This window comes from Xenopus laevis, chromosome 4L, assembly GCF_017654675.1.
Source record: "Xenopus laevis strain J_2021 chromosome 4L, Xenopus_laevis_v10.1, whole genome shotgun sequence".
NCBI classification, from domain to species: domain Eukaryota; kingdom Metazoa; phylum Chordata; class Amphibia; order Anura; family Pipidae; genus Xenopus; species Xenopus laevis.
In genome coordinates this window covers 118,007,999-118,032,348 of record NC_054377.1, presented here as the reverse complement: position 1 = coordinate 118,032,348, position 24,350 = coordinate 118,007,999, and the positions used below count along the sequence as shown (strand labels likewise).

At 38.6% G+C, this 24,350-nt stretch overlaps 2 protein-coding genes across 2 annotated transcripts; both read right to left on the bottom strand.

The window, feature by feature from the left end:
• Nucleotides 1-514: 514 nt before the first annotated feature.
• On the bottom strand, nucleotides 515-13,952 carry LOC108714516 (cytochrome P450 2D15-like). Its single transcript, XM_018258812.2, has 9 exons — nucleotides 13,509-13,952; nucleotides 12,870-13,041; nucleotides 9,956-10,108; nucleotides 8,028-8,188; nucleotides 6,956-7,129; nucleotides 5,295-5,436; nucleotides 4,582-4,769; nucleotides 3,074-3,215; nucleotides 515-1,035 (listed from the first exon to the last, which is right to left on the bottom strand). The coding sequence occupies exons 1-9, from the start codon at nucleotides 13,668-13,670 to the stop codon at nucleotides 857-859; spliced, it is 1,473 nt and encodes a 490-aa protein (XP_018114301.1). The 5' UTR covers nucleotides 13,671-13,952; the 3' UTR covers nucleotides 515-856.
• Nucleotides 13,953-16,709: 2,757 nt separating this feature from the next.
• LOC108713560 (titin-like) lies at nucleotides 16,710-23,778 on the bottom strand. The gene is made up of 12 exons (XM_041590708.1): nucleotides 23,587-23,778; nucleotides 22,838-23,003; nucleotides 21,700-22,140; nucleotides 21,166-21,234; nucleotides 20,613-20,717; nucleotides 20,029-20,172; nucleotides 19,300-19,443; nucleotides 18,559-18,696; nucleotides 17,942-18,022; nucleotides 17,372-17,557; nucleotides 17,161-17,254; nucleotides 16,710-16,836 (listed from the first exon to the last, which is right to left on the bottom strand). The coding sequence occupies exons 1-11, from the start codon at nucleotides 23,681-23,683 to the stop codon at nucleotides 17,170-17,172; spliced, it is 1,656 nt and encodes a 551-aa protein (XP_041446642.1). The 5' UTR covers nucleotides 23,684-23,778; the 3' UTR covers nucleotides 16,710-16,836; nucleotides 17,161-17,169.
• Nucleotides 23,779-24,350: the final 572 nt, after the last annotated feature.

The following is a 24,350-nucleotide window of genomic DNA, read 5'->3' as shown; positions in this document are numbered from 1 at the left end:
ACAACCAGTGTTTCAAGCATTCTAGAAAGTCCATTTGCTTTAGACTTATGACTACTAGATGCTGTATAACTTTTAACATGTTATAGAGCAGCTGCTTCTAAGCAACTTAACAATTGGTTTTCAGCAGATTTATTAAAGGTCGAATTTATGTGAAATTTTTTTTTTTAGCTTAATAAATTCGAATGTACTCACAACTCGAATGAGAGGTTATTTAAGAAAAAATGTGAAGTCTAATATTCTATCAAATAGTCCCTACCCAAAAATTTTTCCATCCGAAAAAAAACTTGAATGTCAGAAAGGCAATTATATATATATGGTTTAATGGCCTCTTGCCATTGACTTGTCAATGAACTCGGCAGGTTTTAGGTTACCATGGTCAAGTTGTGATAAATCTGTGATAAATCTCAAATTCCAATTTAGTTTGAATTGGGGGGATTAAAATTTGAATGTGTGAATTTTGTCACCAGAAATAATTAGAACAGGCCCCTTAGTGTGTGTGGTTTCTGAGTTATTAGTCTACCTATTTCCAAACTATAAGTTGTCACTGACATCAGCAACTAAATAATATATATTGTGATTGCTCAATTGCATTGTCCTCCTCATTGTAATTATGGATTCCAAGGATTTTCCCAGTCCTTCTGTTAATCTCAATATAGAGAATGGCAAGTAGGTTCCTTTTTCCTATATATTCTCTTTAGGTTGTGAAAAGATTTGTGCTCATGGAAATGTTTACAGCAGGACATAAAGAAGACATGATGAGAAGTAACATTACAGTATAAACCCCATAACTCCCCAAATCCCAGAGTGCACCTCAGATTTTTCATATGAAGAAGCAAACAAAGAACAGATCAATATCCTATCTCATTTTAGCACAGACATTAAAAGAGTGTGGGCTCAGTGTAAATACAGATAGAGGGTCTTCCCGCGGACGAGGCTCTTTGTCTGGAATCAGAAATGTTAAGCTTTGTAGGAGAGTCGTAAAGAAGAGAAAAATTTCCATCCTGGCCAACTGCTCGCCCAGGCAAGACCGCCGTCCTGAAAAGTACAGATTCAGCGTCAAATGAAAAGACTGATAAGCGCTACAGTTATATTTCTAATTAGGTTTTATTTTCACTTTCCCCCTGCATTTTGCAAACAAAATGAAGAAACAACTGGATGTTGCACAGCATTTTTTTTGAGATTAAAATAACATCATGTCATGTATAACCAAGTGTCTGTAACCCGCCCCGCTGTTCAGCTGCCTAATCTTACCTGCAGACATGCTGACCGGAGGGTTCAGGCGCGTCCACATTTGGAGCATGCGCACCTCACACTTCCCTCCAACGGAACTGGCGCCTGCATCCAATTGGACGCTTATTGTTCTACTGACTAGTCATTGGTCCCCTTTTCTGTCCATCCCTTATTCCCTTCTCCCATTGGCTTCCTTTGCCTTAAATAGTGGCTTCCCTTCCTTGGCCAAGCTGGCTTCTGTATATTCAGATCCTGCCAAAGCGTTGTTCCTGTGTATGATTTTGGTTTTTGACTTCTGCCTGCCTTTTGACCTTAAAGGAGAAGGAAACCCAGTCGGCGCAAAAACCCTCCCCCCCTTCCGTGTGTTGCCCACCCTCCCTCCTCCCCCCTGGCCTACCTGTCCCGCTGGGCAAATGCCCCTAACTTATTACTTACCCTTCTGCGCAGGTCCAGTCCATATAGTTCACAGGCACCATCTTCTTCCATGCGATCTTCTTCCTGCTTTGACCGGAGTTTTGGCGCATGCTCAGTAGGAGCATTTCGCCGGTACGGATCTACTGCGCATGCGTCAAAAGTCACTCGTGCCTTTTGGCACATGCGCAATAGATAGTACCGGCTAAATGCTCCTACTGCGCATGCGCCGGTCAAAGCAGGAAGAAGATCGCGTGGAAGAAGATGAACTCCGTAGACTGGACCTGCGCAGAAGGGTAAGTAACAAGTTAGGGGCATTTGCCCAGTGGGACAGGTAGGCCAGGGAGGAGGAGAGAGGGTGGGCAACACACGGGAGGGGGGGAGGGTTTTTGCGCCGACTAGGTTTCCTTCTCCTTTAAACCTGCCTTATCCTTCCTGTTTACGCTGTTCCGGTTTTTGACTTCTGCCTGGTTACCGACTTTGATCCTTGCCGTCCTGAACCTTGCCTGGCCATGAAAGCACTGCGTATCTTGACAGCGCTATATAAATAAATGATTATTATGATTCAGCCTTGTCTGTACTGCGGGTATCCCAGACGTGTTCAGGTTCCCTGTTGATTCTGCATCAGAAAGACCGGGGCCCCAAATGGGCGTCGGTGAAGACCAGGGACCTTGTTCACTGAAGGGTTCTTACTAGTGGTCTCCTTGGGTTCCTTGTTAACTAGCATTACAGTGTCTTGAAAAGAGAATGCTGTATACAGTATATTTAGAAAGACTCTCCCACATGTGGTCCTACCGTGTTCATGACCCAACATCCTCCAGCTTTCAGTGAGTGGAGGGAAACAGGTTGGGCAACTCTAAAATAAGATATTGTAGAAACCGGATCCTTTGATAGCTGCTATCCCACATACCCAAATATTGCATCTTTGCCCCTCTGACAGGCACCAAGACCCCACATGAGGGTGGCCCTGGCTGTACTATCATCCCCAATGCTATTACAGGTGTTTCTGTTCTGCCTGCTATGTCATAGGGACACTATTTGGACTAACTTTAAATACTGACCATAGCATGTCAACATTTATTAAAAGGTGTAAAAGGCTGTATTTTGTATTTTAATATTTTCCTCCAGCAGGACACCTTGAAAAACCCAGTGGACCCTGCCGACCCAGACCTGCTCCCTGCTGAAAACTATTGGTGCTCCCCCTGACCCCCTCCCCGATAGCATATACAATGGAGAAGTATAAGGTATGTGCAGGAGGGCGGCTGTTTGTGGAGTCAGCTCATGACTGTGGCAGGGGGGCCCGAGGTGGCAGCTCCAGTGGGCCCCAGACCCCCCCCAGTCAAACACGGGTTACCTCCACTAATTGTTATGGCCATTTAAAAGTATTGCTTTGGCTTTGATTATGTCCCTGTCACCATCAGTTTCTTATTACCTGCAGAAAATGGCACAAATGCTTCTTTCTTTACAAATTTTCTCTCCTCATCCAGAAAGTGCTCAGGATAAAACTGATATGGTTTTTTCCAGACTCTTTCATCTTTTAGAACAGAGAACAGGTTTATCATAACAACCATTCCCTAGAAACAAAACAGGAATACATTTAGAACTGTGTGGTTCTCTAACAGGTGGGTGTATGTTTCTACTTAATACAAGGACAGCAAATTAGTCAGTGCTGTATGCCACGACTTGCAGAATCCTCACCAACAGTGGCATAATGTTGCTAACAGTACCAGCCACATGCCACCCCCTCTGCAATTGCTTACTTGGTCACATTGGCAAGTGATGGGGGAGCTGTCTGCTGTATAGTAGTTAGAACACTGCACAACAAACGCTGGGACTGTAAAACTACTGGAGGACCAATGCTGATCAATAGATGCTTTAACATTAAAGGGGGAGTGAAGTCTAAAATAGAATAAGGCTAGAAATGCTGTATTTTGTATACTAAACATAAAGAACTTACTGCACCACAAGCCTAATAAAACAAATGATTTATGCTTTCAAAGTTGGCCACAGGGGGTCACCATCTTGTAACTTTGTTAAACATCTTTGCAAGACCAAGACTGTGCACATGCTCAGTGTGGTCTGGGCAGCTTAGGGATCGTCATAAATTATTAAAACAGCATAAGGCAGCTGATACAGCAAGACTGAATAATAATCAGAATATGCAGACTGCACTAGGTCCTGTGTTGTCATGTAATCTAATGTGGATTTTATAGTTTTTGTAAATCTGCAGAACCAGTGGCTGCAGCAAATAAAATACTCCAATACTCTAATAAAAATAATCCTCCAAATAGAATCCCAGTTTCAGTGGCGGAACTACCAGGGGAGCAGGGGGTGCGAGCGGGACAGGGCCCGCACCCCCTCAGGGCCCCCCGGCAGTCCATGCGCCACATACAAATGCGGGCAAATGCAGCCGTACGGAGGGGGCGGGGCCCGGCTGCGCGTCACGCCCCCCTCTAGGATCGCTACTGCCCAGTTTATTTGTTTAAATCTGGCTCCATGATCTTTGTCCCTGCAGCTGGAGTTGGAAACAGTAAAGGGGATGTAAAGGCAAAAATAAAATCCAATACAAATCTCTACACAGTTGCCGACTGCTCTACAGGGAAACAAACAAAGCTGCTTGAGTTCTGCATGGCTGGGAAGTAAGGCGGGGGCTCCCCTTGCTGTTTATAAGTATGATTGTTTCCCTGCTCAGCAGTTAGGGACCATCTGACAATTCCTATCCACAGCAGTAAATGAAGGGAGAATTTCACTGCATACAGTCAGGTTTCTTATAAAAACGGTACACATTTTTTAATTAAAGTATATTGGAGTTAGGTTTCTTTTTCATTAAAGAAAGTAAAATGGGATTTTATTTTTTCATGCCCTTTAAGGAAATAACACATTACATCATTTGCCCAGTTTCAAAAATGAAAGCCATAAAATAACTGTGACATCCATTACCTTTGGGATGAAATAGCCTTGGATTTCTGTGTCTCTATACGCCATATGTGGTAAAGTGAGAGGGAGCACAGCACCACACCTCTGAATCTCATGGATAACAGCATTGGTATAAGGCATATTCAATACATCGAGCATAGCAGGCTTCCTGTTTCTTCCAATCACTTGATCAATTTCCTCTTGGACCTTCCCTGAGTCAACAGATTCAGTTCAGTAGATAATCTTATTCAAGTAAACAATTATATAAACATGCTGTATTCTCAATTTACCAGCAAGATTCAGATTGTCAGGAGAAACTAACCCCTATACATAAGAATTGGAACACACTAGAGTAAGGAAAATTTAATTTAAATACAGGCATGGGGCTTGTTATTCAGAATGCTCGGGACCTGGGGATTTCTGAATAACGGATCTTATTCGTAATTTCATCTTGATATCTTAAGTCTACTAGAAAATCATGTAAACATTAAATAAATCCAATAGGCTGGTTTTGCTTCCAATAAGGATTAATTATATCTTAGTTGGGATCAAGTACAAGGTACTGTTTTATTATTACAGAGAAAAATCATTAAAAAAATTGGATTATTTAGATAAAATGGAGTCTATAAGAGATTGCCTTCCCACAATTAGGAGTTTTCTAAATAACGGATTTCCGGATAGCGGAACTTATACCTGTATTTCTATTTAAAAAAGTAAAAACAAATTCAGACACTTACTCTGGACTTCTGGATACAGCAGCATGTACAGTAAAGCCCACCTAAGTGTAGTAGTTGTAGTTTCTGTGCCAGCACTAAAAAGGTCAACTGGCGTATACAGAAGATTGTTTTCATTAAAGCTGGTCTCACTGTCTCCTTTGGCCTTGGAAAGATATAATTCAACCATGATGAGTATGGTTTATAAATTATGGCCTTTTGAATCCTCATAGTAATTGGTCAGTTCTTGGACAGGCTGTGACACTCATTTAGGGCTAACTCCACGAGAGATTTTGATCGACAAAGCGCATCCTACACGTCGGATACATTCACATGGGTAAAAATATACTGATACCGGGACTGATACGAAAATCTGATGTGTCAATTACATGGAAATTGTTCTAATTGATATGACACGCTTATTGGATGAAAACGCTGCATGCTGTGTCTTTATCCAACAAGATAAAATCTGATGGTGTCTGACCAACTTTTTTTCCATTGAAATACATTTACTGTCGGATGTAGATGCATGAACAAAGTACACCATCCGACTCTTCAGCACTACTGGAGCCAGCGAGCCTCTCTATTGAAGCAAGGGCATCGACCAAGATTAGAATAAAGATTTGTATAAAGGAGAGTTTAGGGTGGTGACACACGTGCAGATTCCGGGGAGATTAGTCGCCCATCGACAAACCTCCTCTTCTAATCTCCCCAAATGCCTTCCCGTCGGCAAGAATTTAAATCGCTGGCAGGATGGCATACGTAGTGCTTAGTTTTCCGAAGTTGCCCAAAGTTGCCTCATGAGGAAACTTTGGGCACATTTGGAAAACCAAAGTGATCCGTATGCCATCCTGTCTGCAATTCAGATTCTTGCTGGCAGAAAGGCATTTTGGGGAGATTAATCGCCTGAACAAGAGAAGATCTGTCGTTGGCCAACTAAGTTCCACGGGAATCTTCACGTGTGCCACCACCCTTATCCTCAGGTGTGACAAGGTTTGTTAGGAAAGTGTTATTCTACTCTTGAGGGAATAGTTGCTGCTTGTACATGGCACAAAATTCTGTTGCGTCAGCCCTCTGTCTGCCAGAAGGCCTGTGGATGTGTTTGTACACAAAGTAAAAATTTCACACAGTCTTGCCAAAAGCTGATGTAAAAAACTAAAATCCATGTCAACACAATAAGTGCATAAAACCATTGCTTATTAACATGTGTGCCATCTGGGAAAACTGGAAGTGAGAGGTGATTGCAGCAAAGAGAAGCTAATTTCTATGCAAGTTGAGGAATACTGGAGACAGCTTTCCATGTGTTTCTTTGGTTTATTTTGTTTTTGCCACATCTGGACTACATCCTCAACATTGATAACATATATATAATCCAGGGTTACAGCCTCCTGGAAAGTGTAGAACATATAAGGATCCATGGTTTAGAAACATGCATATAGATAATAAATGGGTGTTGAATGAGCAAACAGTTGAACTTGTTGATCATGAGTTTTGTTTCAACCTTATTGAACAGTATACTATATAGAATGGCCAGAAGGTATAGAGGAGACTTTAAAAAGAGAACAATTGACGTATTATTATGCACCTCAATGTTTATTTTAAAACTACATGCATTTAGCATAAAATTCTTCAGATTATGATTGCATAAATAAAATCGTCAGGGACCTAATCAGCAAATGCATTACCTTTTCCATCTCCAGCAAAAAGGCATCTATAAAATCTCTTTTGTACTCGGGGTCCCATGTTCTGCGGTGCTCATCAACAAGTTCTTTGAGATATGCAAAAATACGTATCTGAGGCTGGAAAACCTTCTTGGTCACACCTGGGATTTTAGACAACCAAGGAACTGCGGTCACTATCTAAACGAAGAAATACATGGATTATTAATTCAAGTCAGGATTCATTTCTCAGCTAAACGTGGTTGTTTATAAACTAATGGAGTAACCTTAATATGTTTAGGTTCCATAGATTAATATTCTGCACCGATAAGGGAAATATTGCAAACCACAAAATGAATACAGTTCTGTTAATATATTTCACCTTTTACCTTGAGGTAAAAATAAATAACAAGAGATCATCCATGTGATCCATAATGCTGTGGGGGATGAAGATTGCTTCACGTGAATGGCTACATAATTCTGTAGCACTGGGGAGAGAAACCACACCCAGACCTCTTTAAATAAGCTGAACCCCAAAGAACAACCCACAGTTTACTGAATTACAAAAAAAAAAAGCTTACAAAGATGGTTCACTTTTAGCATGTTTGAGAATGGCCAATTCTAAGCAACTTTCCTTTGTTTTCATTATTTTTTTGTTTGTAATTATTTTATTATTTTCTTCTGATTCTTTCCAGCTTGTTATTGCTACTTTTTATTACTTGTCTTTCTACTCAGGCCCTCTCATATAAATATTCCAGGCTCTTATTCAAATCAGTGCATGTTTGCTAAGATAATTTGGACCCTAGTAACCAGATTGATGAAAGAATCAGAATAAAATGCCAATAACTCAAAAACCACAAATAATAAAAAATGAAATCCAATTGAAAGTTGTGAATATCACTCACCACATCATGCTAAAAGTTAACTCAAAGGTGAACAATCCCTTTAAATTGAAAATTAACGTCCAAATGTTCTTTTATCAACACTTTCTTGACAGTCTTGATAAACAGTAAAACGAATGACACTGCTTGGAATCCTTCTAGATTCTCCAGTCTGATCTACAATAAATCTGCTGTTATGTTAGATATTCATCGCTCACCTGTGTAAAAAATCCAGATTCTGCTTTCAAGGCTGCATCAAGGAGACGCAGAAGTTTTTGGAACTTTTCGTCATCATATTCGAACCTATCACCAAAAACGATGGAGCAGATGATATTACTGACTGCTGTATTAATACTGTAGTGAGGGTTGAATGGACGACCTGTGAATAGATATACAAAATAATAATTTATTAATACAACCGGAGCAGAATGTAACCATACTCAGAAGCAACATGGCATTCAGATAGATCCCAGGTAGGGCCAAAACATTGACCTAATACATTTGCACTGTTCTTCATCAAGTCCCATGAGTGCTCATTGTCCTACTTTGTATCATTAGTTGGCAAAGACTCTTACCTGTTTGAGCAAGATAATATCCCCATGCTAAAATCAAGCTCTAAATAGAATGGATTTAAGACGATAGTAGAAAAAATTCACTAGCCCCAGCCCTGACTTCAACCCAACTTGTAGGCTGAATTTGAATGCCAGGCTTGAACACCCAACATATATGTCCAATATCAGTAGTGATATTCTGGCTGCATGGAAACAAATCCCACCAACAATGAGCCAACATTTTAATAGAATCGTTCCTAGAAGAGTAGAAACTGTTGCTTTTGGAATGAGATAAGAGAGATGTGTAAGAGACATACCTGGTGGTCTAGTGGGGGGACGCCTGCCGCGTCGTGCGGGTTCTGTTAGGCCGCAGGCGCCGGATCGCATGGGCGCACGTTAGGCCGCAGGCACCGAATCTCTAGGGCGCGCGGCGCGCCTCTGTGGTATTTAAAGGCGCGAAATTCAAATAATATTTAAAGCCCAGTCTGTCTGTTGGTAATTGCCCGTGATAGAACTTGTTTCTAGTGGTTCCTGAGCCTTGTGCATCCGTTCTGTTCTGTATCTAGTCTGTTTGATTACCTGTGTTTGACCCAGCCTGTTCCTGACTATTCTGCATTCTGTATCCTGACCCTTGCCTGCCTACGACAACTCTTCCTGCTTAACCCCTTGATTGACAACCCAGTTTGACCCTAGCCTGCCTGACGATTCTTGTTATCTGCCTGCCTCGACCCATCCTGTCTGACAATTCTGTTGCCTGCTCCATTTGTACCGTGACCTTCGGCCCAAAAGACTCTGCTAACAGCCGTGCCCCTCTGCCAGCCAGAACATCTCGCCTTGCACCCCTCGTTAAGTCCATGTGGCACCCAAGTAAGCTGAGGGCTCCTCCCGAAGTCCAACGGTGGTCACACTACTGGTGAAGCCGAGCCGAGACCAGGGTGCTTGGCACTTGTTCTGGTATTGGGTGCCGGTCATGACAAGATGTTTGGATACTTTAGTAATATAATGTAAGTATTCACCTTTTTTCTAGGGCCTTCTAAAAATACATTTACACTGGTAGAAAGACTATAAATGAAAATGTATTATGCCACTTAAGCATATTGATGCCACAAGAGCAAATAAGGCTTAGTCAACACCCAACTGCCATAGCCAGCATGTTTCCTATTCATGTGATTGGAAAACAGCTGCTTGCGTGGAATGCATTTTGATTTCTTTTTGGGAGCCTCGTAATGGTGAAAAAGGCATGTTCACCATAGGTCTAAAGTGAAACTAAAGGTGAGAAACATGCAGTAATGTTAGCAATGGATTCGGGCCACTGGGATCTGTGTGTTCTGTTATAAAGATAGCTAGATTCTGTACTATAAAGCCTAACCTCTTCCCATAGGGACTTACCATGGGATAATACCTCCCTATGCAAGCTCAAAAGTATCTGCCATTTTTCAGTATTTAGGTAAACTATTTTCCCCAAACTATTCCTCTGTACTAAACCTAGTAATGTGTTCAGATATAAATGTAAATGCTGCTTTTATTTTTACTTTCCCTTTAACACATTCTGTGTGATGGTTCATGTTAGTACCAATGGTATCCTATAAAGTCACCTTGTTCAGACTGGAAGGCAGAACATAGGAACCCAGCTTCCTCCACCACGTTCTCCTCCAGGGATTTCTTTCCCATTCCAAAGTCCCTTAGCGTACTTATAGAGAATCTTCTCTGCTCCTTCCAAGCTGGGCCGTAATGCGCGATAACAACAGCTGGGGAAATGAACAAAAATAAAAAGCATTAGCTTAGAAACTCTTGCTTCATATCCAACTAGTCACTGGTTAAAGGGGTAGTTCACCTTTAAGTTATTTTTTAATATGTTATAGAATGGTCAGTTCTAATCGACGTTTCAATAGGTCTTCATTTTTTTTTTAATAGTTTTTGAATTATTTGTCTTCTTATTCTGACTCTTTCCAGTTTTCAAATGAGTGGGGAGTCACTGACCTCATCTAAAAAACATACACTTTGTAAGGCTACAAATTTATTGCTATTCCTGCTTATTATTACTCATCTTTCTGTTCAGTCCCTCTCCTATTCATATTCCAGTCATGTTTGCTAGGGTAATTTGGACCCTAGCAACCCGACTGCTGAAATTGCAAACAGGAGAGCTGCTGAATAAAAAGCTAAATAACTCAAAACCCATAATAATAAAACAAAATCAAACTAATTGCAAATGATTTAATTTATGGATATATTTTTCAGTCTGTGTTTTGCCCCTCTCTTTTTCTTAATTAATTCTTTTTTCCCTTTATTAACTGTGTCCATGAGCTTTACTAATTTATTATTTATTAATGAATATATGGAGGTTTCTATTGATACGACACCCGATTTAAATTAAATTACAGTTTGAAGGATATATGATAATGTAAAGGATAATATGAATAACATGGCCAATATGACTAAGCCCCTTTTCTCTTGTTGTAGTATGTATTTATAAGTTTCTATGTGTTCTAAGGATCAGCAGTGCAGGGGTTAATGTTTTTAAAGGGGTGTGGTGTTACCTTTTTAAATGCTCACCTGGACAGTTTGAGCATAGCTTTTGAGAAAGTGGCTTAGTCCACGAAACGCGTCAAGCGTGCTTTGGGATACATGTCCTGCTCGTCTTTTTAATGAAGAATCAATAAAATATGGATTTTAATGACTGCTGGTGCTCCGTGTTCAATATTTTCACTTAATTGCAAATTGTCTCAGAATATCACTCCCTAAATCATACTAAAAGTTAATTTAAAGGTGAACAACCCCATTAACTAGATACAAATGTATAGTAGAAAGAACGATCAGGGTTTCCTCTTTGGTTTTAATCCATTAGCAGGTGGCATTTAGGGCACTGAAGAAGCATTTTCCATAGTGGAAACAAAAACAGACATGAAGTAAAGAGAACACAAACAATACTGTGGAACATTAATAGCCAAAGGGTAAATTGTTAGTAAATGATAGTCAAATGGATAAAACCAACTTAATAATTTGATCACAACAAGGTCAGTAGATCAAATATTTCCCTCTTTTTACTCTATTGCCCAGTGAGTCCAAAGATGACTGCTAATGAATTTGTGCCAGGAAACACAATGTATTAATGTAAAATATTAACTCAGTATCAGTTAATTCCAGTTTTATTTTGCATTGTGGGATTTTATTAACAATAATAGACTGACTTAAGGTAAAAAAACAATAACCCACAGGGTTAATGTGCCCCTACTGCTTTAATTCCTTTTACTTCCTGATCTCCCTAGTTGCTGGGCAGATTCCCACGTAGCTAGAGGTAATTTGTAAAGACGTATTATTGGACAGGGGGCGCTGTGACCACGTCCTGTCACATTCTGGTATAGTGAGTGAGAAGGGGTGGATCTTCCTCTTTGGCTGCTGGATGCTAATCGGGCTGAATTTATTGAACCCCGAGGATGGAAAAGTCAGAATTAGAAAATCGGGGAGAAGTCCCAATGATTTTTTGATGTACGCTGGGTTTCATGCAATACCCAAAACTTACCCCAAAAAAAAGTTTTCAGGCAATAAAGCATAAGAAATCAGAGTTTTCGGACATTCATAGTTATAACACCCTATAACTATGAATGTCATGAGAATTATTAAAAAATCTGAATAAAAAAAGTACAAACAAAAATTACCAGTTTTTGGGACAATTCCTAGCAAAAAAAAATATGAAAACTTCTAAAAGTCTAGGGATGCACCGAATCCAGGCCCGACTCTTTCTGGCCGGCCAAACCGATTCCTAATTTGCATATGCAAATTTATTTCAATTTGCATATGCTAATTAGAGGGACGGAGAGGGAAATCATGTGACATTTTGTTACAAAACAAGGAAGTAAAAAATGTTTTCCCCTTCCCACCCCTAATTTGCATAATCAGATTAGGATTTGTATTCGGTTTGGCATTCGTCTGAATCTTTCGCGAAGGATTCGGGGGGTTCAGCCAATCCAAAATAGTGGATTTGTTGCATCCCTAGTCTGAACTGATTGAAAGCTATCCAGAATGATCAGAGCAGCTCTCATTTACTTCTACAGGACCCCGACAACTTTTACCTAGGGAAGTTTTGTATTCGAGTTTTTCGCGGTTTTCACGCATCATAAATCTTTTTTTTTTTTAAATCTTTTTTTTTTTTTTTAAATATGATTGTTAGTAAATAGGGCCCTTAGAGTCTGAATAAGTATTCGACTGAATTCTGCAAAAAGTGCTTCTCTGGTCAAAATTGTCCTTAAATATATACTCGATTATTTGTATCCCTAGTTAGTGCTCTGAATATCCATTCCACTTATATGCCAGATATAACAGAGTTATAGTGCTAATATTAAAAAATACAACCTATGGACAATTTTTGCCTTTTCACCAGAATAATATAATCACTAAATAGGTCACATATTGGTCTCACATTATATTCTTCCCAGCAAAGCTGATTTCTCTTTCCTGTCCCAAAGACACTTCATTAAAAGTGACAGGACTCTGCATTATACAAGATTATACCTTTGGAATTTCCAGTTAACCCAAGTGCTTCATAAAGAGGAAATGTAGGCCGATCTGCTATGTCTTCAGACTTCTGGAACAGAGCTTCTTTTATTACTTCAAACCCATTCAGCACCACCATATTTTGCCAAAAAAACTGCAGGCTGAACACATCTCCATACTTTTTACTGAGCTGCAAAAATAAACATTCACATCAGACATCATGAAACCAAACACCAGGCTCTCCCAGCCCAGATAGGAAACATTTTTCTGAAATTCCAAATAAGTGATAAGCAGCTGGTGTCCCTCCTGGTGTTGTTGAATTACAGCTATGAGAACCACCAATATTCTCTTATTAATAGAAAGTAATCTTATTAAAACAGTATTGCTCAGGGTTGTTTAGCTGTGTATCAATAGAGACGGAGGATTGTAGAGAGATTGTTGGGGTCTCAACTACTTTATAAGTCTCCCAACTTAAAGGGAAACATTAATGTGACTGGTAAACATAAACAAGAGCCAGTCAAGATTACAGAATTACATTACATTAAGTGGATACTCTATAAACATTACAGGCCTAGCACTGTATTAAAACTATTTTAGCAGTCTTTTCACTTTTCACTCTTTGCAGCCACAAATTGCTGAGACACTTGTATTTCTTACCTTGGTATAGCTGTCATGGAGGTAGGAAACATCTAGCTGCAGCATGTTCCCCACAAAGGGTCTGGAGGGAGGGCCAGGAGGGAAATTCCGCCATGTTTTCCTGCGCTTCACAAAATCCAGCAGCAGAAGAGTGAGGATAACAATAATGCCCAGTGTTAACATATCACACCATGAAAGCAGATGCCAAAGTTCTGAAGGGAGATTAACTGGATTTTTCTTCTGAGAGGACGTATTCCCTTACTGTGTTGAGTGGCACCTTCCTTCCACAACTACCCTTTTACCCTCTACAGAACCTAAAGCTTCTTCACTGCTTCTAACTACAATTACTGCAATCCTTCACAATCCTGTTTAAAGTTCCTTACTATTGAAGTTTCATGCGTGTACTGCAATGTCCAACCCCCTCACAGAAAATGGTTTCTGCTCTGGCTGCCATCCAGTGAAATACTGAACTCCCTCTTTGTTTATTATATGCTTGCAGCTGGGATTGGGAAGAAACAGTTTAACTTTCATTTAGGCACAGAGCCAGACAACTGCTGATAAGGAACAGTCCTTTTTTCAAAAAGGAAGCTATGTTATAAAACACAGCTATAAACAGCTAGTTTTACCCATGTTAAATCAAGTACAGGTATGGAATCTGCTATCTGGAAACCCCTTATCCAGAAAGCTCTAAATTACAGAAAGGCCATCTCTTATAGACTCCATTTTATCAAAATAATCCAATTTTTGAAATATGGTTTCCATTTTTGCTGTAATAATAAAACAGTAGCTTGGACTTGATCCAAACCAAGATAATATTTAATCCTTATTGGAAGCAAAACCAATATTATATTGGGTTTGTTAATTAAGGTTTACATGATTTTCTAGTAGGCTTGGGGTGTTAATTATTAAAATACAAATTTATCAACCCGCACCTGTGAAGAGGGAGTGCAAGGTGGGCCCGAACCAGCCCAACCCGCAGTAAACCCGCGGGTATCGGCTGGCCCACACATCACTGCCCTATAGGTAGAATGTTAAATTGGATCAGATAAAGTCAGATGGTGTAGTTCATTCATCTACATCAGGGGTGTCCAAACTACGGCCCACCAAATGCGGCCCGCGATCCAATTTTAATTGGCCCGCAGCAAAGAGCAGAAGAGGAGCCGAAGTCACAGCAGCACGTCGCAGTGATTTTTTAAACTTTCTGTCACTCTGATCTACATTCATCAATTTATTTCAATGAGAAAAAAAGTCAGTCAGATGCCACCAATTTTATCTCGTCAAAAGAAGACACGGCATGGAGCGTTCCCATCCGACAGTCGTGTCGTGTCAGACAGTGTTGATCCAACACCATCCGACAATGTCTCCCATGGAGTTTATCTCTAGTCTAAGATAAATCTATAGCCAACAATACTAATGCTTAATACCGGCTAAAACCATTAAAAACAGAGTTCATTGGTAGTCCAGTGTTTTGGTGATAATCAGTAACTTTCATTAGGACAACCTAACTGCAAAATCAACACAAGCTCATTTCACTGCAAATCCATGCCTGCCGAAAAATTCACTCAGCACTAGGTGCAGCAATTTCTTTAATATTGTTCAACTTTTAGGGGGTTATTTATCAAAGTCCGAATTTATCTCAATATTTTCTGCTACAAAGTCTGATCAAATCCACTTGGGTTTTTTATCCGCTTATTTATTATTACATTTTCCCGAAAATTTGCTTTGCGGGAAAAAAAAATGTGTTTTTCTCGATTCTTCCGGATTTACCCCAAACTTTGGGGTATTGCACGAAACCCAGCGCGCATCAAAAAATCATTGGGACTTTTCCCTTGATTTATATGCAACCTCGACAGGTCTGAGATGCCGGATTTTCTCATTCTGACTTTTCCATCCTCCGGGTTTAATAAATTCCGAAAAATGTGTGATTTTTTAAAAGTCAGATTTTATTTAAAAAAAAACATAATTTTTTCATGATTTTTGCATTCGGAGTTTAGTAAATAACCCCCTTAGACTATCCAGGGTCTTTTATTAACATAGGTTGCTAAAACAAATGTTTTCTTTTACTAAAAGTTCTGCCCCGTGGTATTTGATAGAGTTGTTGGCCAAAGATTTCACATTTACTCTGTACAGTTCCTTTGGAGAAACTTGAGCTTTAAAAACCCCAAGTAGAATGAACCTGAAATGGACCTGAAGGAGTCACTGCACTATTCCTGTAAGCTTGGGTAATGCACATCTTGTTCCATTAACCTATGGTAGATTTAGCAGCTTTTTAAATGACTTTATTGCCAGGAGGGATAACTAACTGTTTTAATAAAATAGTACCTTGTACTTGATCCCAATACAGATTTAGTTATAAAAAATGTGCAGTGATGCTGTGAAACTGTCTATTTATGCTAACAAAACAGTTGATGGCCTTTTTGTGCCCATCCCTATCTTAGGGACTGCTTCTTAACTTTTAGTGTGCTTGTATTGATATTGAATCATTTTCAAATTAAACATTAGAGTATACAGGCATATTTTCACAGCAAAATGCAACAAAAGAATTCACTCATCCCTAGACACAATTTTCTAGGCCTCTCATTTCCTTTATGAGCTCATCTTTCTTAAAGTGATACTGACATGAAAAAAGTTACTTTTCAAAATATTAACGTACATAAAAGTGACCTATAGGTAATGTGGATAATTTTTCACAGAATAATTGTTACTTGACATTGTGAAACCTAATTGGTTTGCTAACCTGATATTCCCTTTTCAACCTCTGTGTTTAGAGTTCCAAACACTAACCAGTGCAGCATAATAATGGCAACCCCTCATTGAGTATCTTGGGGAATCTGATAAGTAATGATAAAGTATCAAGATGTACTTATATGGCAAAATGATAAAGCTCGTGCATAGACAATGTTAAATACAATTAAAACAGTTTAATTTCAGGTGTCAGTATCTCTTTAATCAAGAGTATTGCTGCTGCCAGATGATAAACATAACAGGGGCGTAACCTAAGGCCTATAGGTCACAAAGCAAAATGAAGGTCTGGATCCACTTCCACCTCCCACACACCAATCACCACCAGGCCCTCTATCCACCCATATCCCTTAGCCTTTTAACTTTTGATAGAAATCACGTGGCCCAAATATATCACTAGACTAGGCTGCAGATGAGTTGTAACCACTGCACCCTTTATTATTAAACCTCTGGAATAAATATACATTTTCTGTAAAGCAATATATTTTGATTATTTTATTTATTATTATAATCCATTTGTCTGGGTTTGTAGAAATATTCTCAGTAAATCGAAAGTGTTCCTCGGATAATGGATCCAAATCAACTCAATGTTGTATCGTTAGCTGTTCTAAAAAAATGAAAATTAAGATTAATCTATTGAAATATGTTTTACAAAATAGTTTAATTAAGGCAAATAAATCATAAAATAATGTCATTTATAAATTAATTGTCTAGTAATGTCTATGAAGGTTTTCCAGAATCAATCACACAGTGCAAACAATATTTCTGGTTACACTGCCCCCCCCTCATGAGACGCGCATAAATATAATTATTGGTTTAACATTTCAATCAAATCAATCTATAATAAATATTCATCTATGTGTGTGCTTTAATTGCTTTAATATAAAACAGGACAAATTCATTTGATTAGTGCAGATTAAGAACAACTCACATGTTCGATCTATTTATGGAATTCTTTTACTTGGGGAGTAGATGTTTCCTCTTCATCATCTGTGATCTCCTCCACCCATGTCAAAACTATTTTCCTGGACAATCAAAAGAAATATAAAGGTTAGGATCAAAATTGGTTTTACAAAAGTGTAGCTTTATATTTTTTTTTTCCACCAAATTCCAATGAATTGGTTTAAGCTTAATAATCTTACCTCTTATAATAAACGTTACAAGGAGTTTCTTCCTGGCTTTCTACTAAAGGTTGTTGGCACTCTGGAATAATTGGTGATATGGAGATTTCTGTTTGAACATCTTTCGTTTCTGTGGATAAAACACTCACTGCGAGTGGGACCATTGGCTGCTGTTCTGCTTCTGTTACATCGACGGCACAAGCATTTCTAAACAAATAGAAGAAATAATAAGTATCACACTAGATTACAAGTTGTCTAATTCTGGGCAGTGTCATTCTGTGGCCACTAAAGCAAATAAAGTTCTGTCTTGCATAAAAAAGGGCATTAACTCAAGGGATAAAAACTTAATTATGCCTCTTTATAGGTCCCTGGTGAGGCCTCATCTGGAGTATGCAGTGCAGTTTTGGACTCCAGTCCTTAAGAGGGATATATATAAGCTGGAGAGAGTGCAGAGACGTGCAACTAAATTGGTTAGAGGGGTGGAAGACTTAAACTATGAGGGTAGACTGCCACGGTTGGGGTTCTGTTTAATGGTACAATAATAATCAACTCATATCATAAAAAAAAAGTAAAACATGGGCTTAAACTTACTCTTTAGGCAGTGCAAGTGTTTGTGGACTTTGCTCAGGTTGTACTGGAGCCTTTTTCTTTTTCTTCTTTATGACTTTAATCCTGAACAAAGAGAATAAATAAACAATATAAGTGTAAGGTAGTTAAGGGCCAAAACCAATCTAGGGCAATTTTCACACCAAGGCATTTCAACCACTTTTTTTGTCCACTGGAATTCAGAATTCTTCTCTAATAATTTCTGAACATGGGAGTCCAGAGTAAAAGTCAGAGCTTCTGATTTATCAATGTTAACTCTAAAACCTCAGACTGCTCCAAAGCATTGTCTATAAAGGTTAGGTAATGTGCAATTGGGGGCATGTTATGGAAACAATGGTATCATCTGTGAGCAGAGCTATGTTATAAATGGCCGAGCCAATAACAATGAAGGGGCAGATTTATTATGGATCAAAATTAGGAATCCTATCAGATTGATCCCTTTTCCAGTTTATCAAACATTTCCTGAAAGCCATGAAAGGAATGGATTTTAATGAATTGTCACTGCCTTAAGCAGTTTAGCTCCATTATGTTTAATAACTTGGGACAATAATAGTAAACTTTTACATCATAAAACAAAAAGCAAAACGTAGGCTTAAACTTACTTTTTAGGCAAAGCGAGTGTTTGTGGGCTTTGCTCAGGTTGTACTGGCTCATCTGTACTTTGTTTTACAGAATGTGTTTTAATTGACTCTTCCACAGATTTCTTCACAGGAGCCTTTTTCTTCTTTATGACTTTGATCCTAAACAAAGAGAATAAATAAATAATAAAAGTGGATGATAGTTAAAGGCTGAAACCAACTTTACTTTAGGACAATTTTCACACCAAGGTATTTCAAACCCTTTTTTTCCCTGGAATTCAGATTTTATTTCTAATAATTTCTGAACATGGGGGGCCAGAGTAAAAGTCAAAGCTCCCGATTTATCAATGTTAACTCTAAACCCTCAACTGCCCTAAAGCATTTTTTATAAAGGTTAGATAATGTGCAATTGGGGGCTTGTTATGGAAAAAAATGGTATCATCTGTGAACAGAGCTATGTTATAAATGGCCGAGCCAATGGTGATAAAGTCATACACTGTGGGCTACTGGTTCTATGCACCCTAACACCAAACATCCCAGATAACAATATAGGGGCAGATTTATTATGGATCAAACTGAAGAATCCTAGCAGATCGATCCCTTTTCGAGTTTATCAAACATTTCCTGACAGTCAGGAAAGGAAGGGATTTTAACGAATTGTTACTGCCTTGAGCAGTTTAACACCATTCTGTTTAAAAACTTGGTACAATAATAATCAACTTTTACGTCAAAAAACAAAAAAGTAAAACATAGGCTTAAACTTACTTTTTAGGCAGTGCAAGTGTTTGTGGACTTTGCTCAGGTTGTACTGGCTCATCTGTACTTTGTTTTACAGAAAGTGTTTTAATTGACTCTTCCACAGATTTATTCACAGGAGCCTTTTTCTTTTTCTTCTTTATGACTTTGATCCTGAACAAAGAGAATAAATAAATAATAAAAGTGGATGATAGTTAAAGGCCGAAACCAACTTTACTTTAGGACAATTTTCACACCAAGGTATTTCAAACCCTTTTTTTGTCCTAGAATTCAGAATTTATTTCTAATAATTTCTGAACATGGGGGACCGGAGTAAAAGTCAAAGCTCCCGATTTATCAATGTTAACTCTAAACCCTCAACTGCCCCAAAGCATTGTCTATAAAGACGAGATAATGTGCAATTAAGGGCTTGTTATGGAAAAAAATTGTATCATCTGTGAGCAGAGCTATGTTATAAATGGCCGAGCCAATGGTGATTAAGTCATATACTGTGGGCTAATGGTTCTATGCACCATACCACCAAACATCCCAGATAACAATATAGGGGCAGATTTATTATGGATCAAACTGAAGAATCCTAGCAGATCGATCCCTTTTCGAGTTTATCAAACACTTCCTGACAGTCAGGAAAGGAAGGGCTTTTAATGAATTTTTACTGCCTTGAGCAGTTTAACACCATTCTGTTTAAAAACTTGGTACAATAATAATCAACTTTTACATCAAAAAACATAGGCTTACTTTTTAGGCAGTGCGAGTGTTTGTGGACTTTGCTCAGGTTGTACTGGCTCATCTGTACTTTGTTTTACAGAAAGAGTTTTAATTGACTCTTCCACAGATATTTTCACAGGAGCCTTTTTCTTTTTCTTCTTTGTGACTTTGATCCTGAACAAAGAGAATAAATAAACAATATAAGTGTAAGGTAGTTAAGGGCCAAAACCAACTTTAATTTAGGGCAATTTTCACACCAAGGCATTTCAACCCCTTTTTTTGTCCACTAGAATTCAGAATTCATCTTTAATAATTTCTGAACATGGGAGTCCAGAGTAAAAAGTCAGAGCTTCTGATTTATCAATGTTAACTCTAAACCCTCAGACTGCTCCAAAGCATTGGGACAGATTTATTATGGCTCAAATGCAGGAATCGTATCAGATTGATCCCTTTTCCAGTTTATCAAACATTTCCTGAAAGCCATGAAATGAATGAATTTTAATGAATTGTCACTGCCTTAAGCAGTTTAACTCCATTATGTTTAATAACTTGGTACAATAATAGTAAACTTTTACATCATAAAACAAAAAGTAAAACGTGGGCTTTAAACTTACTTTTTAGGCAAAGCAAGTGTTTGTGGGCTTTGCTCAGGTTGTACTGGCTCATCTGTACTTTGTTTTACAGAAGCCTTTTTCTTTTTCTTCTTTGTGACTTTGATCCTGAACAAAGAGAATAAATAAACAATCATGACCTGCCCTTTAATTGGTGTGGTGAGAAAAATATCTTACCCAGTCATAATCCATAGAGGATACTATATTGTCCAGTGTAGATTTATTTATAATAAAGTTACAGGATGAGCCGGAATGGAACGTTTACAGTAATATGGATGGGGTATCATAACTAAAGGGTAAAATGTCTTACGAAATTGTAGCCTAAGAGTCCAAAAAGAAAATGGCTGTTTTTTCCACAGCTCAAACAGAGTGCTTGACTAACTGTGTGTGTGTCTTAGATAAGAGAACAAAAAAGTATTTATTAAATGCATGTAACAGGGTACAGTTCATAGGATGGAAATTTCTGGCCCACTAGCCTAATTGCTTTTTTGCTAAAGTAATTGTCCAAAAAAACCTCTTATTAAGGAAAAGCTTAATTTATGTTACACAAACTTACTGTTTAGTTGCACTGTCTTCCTTATCTTCCTTAGTCGTGGCTGTCTTCTCGCCCGTGTCAAGCATATCCCTAAACAAACATATAAAGAAGATAAATTCATTGTGCTTTAAGAAATACATATTTCAGGGGACATTGACAAATACACATTTGAGTGGAGTGTATTGTATCTCTGTGGATAATCCAGTTTTTATCTGCCACAGGAATAGGCAAGTTATGTAAACAATGAAGTGATAAAAAGTATGGATAGCCAAATTACTAACTATGCTGCAATAAAAAAAAGCGAAGCACAGAACAGGGCATCCCTATATCTATAATGAGCCATAGTTCTTGACTCTTTAAGTAATCACCACTAATATTACTATATCATTTGTAAATCACTATTTGTTAATTGCTATGATCTAATACTAGCATCAATGCAACTGCCACTTATATGCAAGGAAAGGAAGCTGTGCTTCATACCTTTAATTTACACAGAAAATAAATATAACAAAACCACCTTAAGAGAAACAGAGAGACCAGTTTAGGGATACAAACCTTGCAGTAGTTTCAGATTTAGAGGGTGTAGATTCAGGCTGTGATTTCTCAATTGCCTTTTCTTCATCGTAGATTGGCTTTTTCTTTCTCAGTCTGTCATAGAGGAGCTTGAACTTTTCAACAGTGCAGTTTGTTGATAGCCACACAATTATTTTTTCTACTGTCTTATTCTCTCTCACTGTGTTGTAGAGGAGCTTGAACTTTTCAACAGTGCAGTTTGTAGCCAACCACAAACGTATTTTTGAAGTAAAAGTCTCAGGCTGTGAATCCTCTGTTGTCTTTTCTTCATTATCAGTTGTCTTCTTCTTAATCAGTTTTTCATAGAGGAGCTTGAAATTGTCCAAAGGTATTTTTGAATCCAAAGTATCAGGCTTTGAATCTTCCAATGCCTTTTCTTCATCGGTCATTGCATTCCTCTTCTTTAGTCGGTAATAGAGATACCTGCACAAGGGAATGGGACAGTTTATTGAGTTAATCAAGTTCAGTTGACTGTGATCCCCTCAATTCTTTCAGCCCAGCTAATATATTGACACAGTTTGTGGCATAATTTTTGGTGCAGAATAAATTGCAGTCATACAAAAGGCATGCAAAAGGAAGTCAAAAAAAGAAACTGTGACCTCCACTATGAATATCCAACTGACATAGCAGTGATGAAATTGGGTGAATCTAGGTTACATCAGCCAATATGACAATTTGATTTAATAGGTCACTTATTAGTCTATAAATGATGTGCTAGAATATACTTTCTTTCAGAATATTAAGTGCCCTTTTAAATAATAGCCCGGAAAATGTTCCCAGTCTAGTAATTATAGTTAAATCATCATCATCATCATCATCATTTATTTATATAGCGCCGTCAAATCAATAAAAGTGATTGCCAGCCCATTCAAAGGCATAGCAAAATTAGAATGCTGGGTACTATGACTTCTGGACCTCTGCAAATGGCAGTAGATAAATATCCTATATAATAAAGTTGAAATGTCTCTGCGTCCCGTCCCTGTGTCCGTGGGATTGCGCTACTGCGCATGTGCCCCATGGACCGTCTCTGGCGGCCCGTTCTAGCGCCCGTTAATGTAACGGGCTTAATGTCTAGTATATATATATATGGATAAATAATGTATAAGTGTAAGAGACTTACCATCCAAATGCTCCTGGCAATGCAATTGTTACCATAGCCGATAATATTATAATATATCCTGTATATTTGCATTCAGGGCAGGAGTCGACGGTTGCATCTTCTACTTCACCGTTTAATTCAATTTGACCTGCAGTCACTGTCGTAGGGACTTCAATTTTAGTCTCCGCTGCCAAAACAAACATGCGTAAATGAAAATCCTCACACGCTTACTTTCATGTACACATAAATATACTCACATTCATATAGGCCATGCAGAAAGCCACATTCATACTCATTATAACCTTTTTATTAACCAAAAATTCATAGGCAAACCAGTCACATTTATACACACACCAATACACTCATGTTCATGAATCATAGCTTGTCTAGATGGTTCATACATTTATAATGGTGAGCTCTGCAAGTCCTAGTTAGGGATTGGGCTATTCAGTGGTGTAACTACCAGGGGGAGCAACTGCATTTGGGCCTACACTCCTGATGAAGATGATGTGGTGCGACATAGAGGAGAGAAGTGAAAAGGTGTTGCACATGTGCACATGGGGGTGTAGGGACTGGACAGGTAGACCAAGTACAAGCCCTGCACCCTGCCCATGTGACTGTAGTTACACCACATGGGCTATTTTATATTCTTAAACTATACCTGCCCAATACATACCACAGATAATTGGAGCTGGTATAAAAGTAGCTGAACTTTTAGACAAAAATCTGTAGCCAAAATATATCTGTCATTAACCAAGCGCTGTACTTACCAAAAGGTAGGCTGATTCCTATGATGATGCACTCAATCAAAAACAAGTAAAATATCTTCATTATATTCATGTTGGATTTCTTTATGTGTTGCTGCATAAAGGAAAGGTGAAAAAAATAAAATGAGATTTCATATAAAGGTATGCATAACCATATAGCATCTGGGACATCCTTAACCCTGTTCTAAATACTATAGTCTGTGATACTGCTTTAGGGTTAAAACACGCGCTCAGATTGGGGGAGATTAGTCGAATGGCGACAAATCTCTTCTTCAGGGCGACTAATCTCCCCAAACTGCCTTCCCGACAACTAGAATGTAAATTGCCGGAGGGATGGCACTCGGATCGATACGTTTTCTGAAGTCGCCCGAATTTACCTCACGAGGAAACTTTGGTCGACTTCAGAAAACGAAGCGCTCCGAATACCATTCAGCCGGCGATTTACAGTCTAGACGGCGGGAGGCCGTTCAGGGGCATTAGGTGCCGGGCGACTAATCTCCCTGAATCTGAGCGTGTGCCTTAACCCTAAGATGTATACTTTTTGCTATTTAGTTTTCGTTATAATTAATCAATAGTGTCTAATGGGTGGTGGGCTCATTTAATATGACCGATATCAACAAAATTAAACAAAAAATTAAAGTAAATTAGATCACACACAGTCATACTTTGTATGTTTAAACCTAAAGTACATAAACAGAGGGACCACATATAAGGGAAAATAACAGGTCAGAGAAATACGGTATCTATTAGAATTAAGTCAAAGGCAA

Excerpts from the sequence above, each read along its gene's own strand:
- LOC108714516 (XM_018258812.2), bottom strand. The coding sequence starts at position 13,670 with ATGTTAACACTGGGCATTATTGTTATCCTCACTCTTCTGCTGCTGGAT. Across the intron at positions 13,042-13,508 it reads TCCATGACAGCTATACCAAG|CTCAGTAAAAAGTATGGAGA; the intron begins GTAAGAAATACA and ends TTATTTTTGCAG. Across the intron at positions 1,036-3,073 it reads ATTTGTGCCATTTTCTGCAG|GACGGCGGTCTTGCCTGGGC; the intron begins GTAATAAGAAAC and ends TGTACTTTTCAG.
- LOC108713560 (XM_041590708.1), bottom strand. The coding sequence starts at position 23,683 with ATGCAGCAACACATAAAGAAATCCAACATGAATATAATGAAGATATTT. Across the intron at positions 22,141-22,837 it reads TTGCCAGGAGCATTTGGATG|GTATCTCTATTACCGACTAA; the intron begins GTAAGTCTCTTA and ends TCCCTTGTGCAG. Across the intron at positions 17,255-17,371 it reads TGTAACGTTTATTATAAGAG|GAAAATAGTTTTGACATGGG; the intron begins GTAAGATTATTA and ends TTGATTGTCCAG.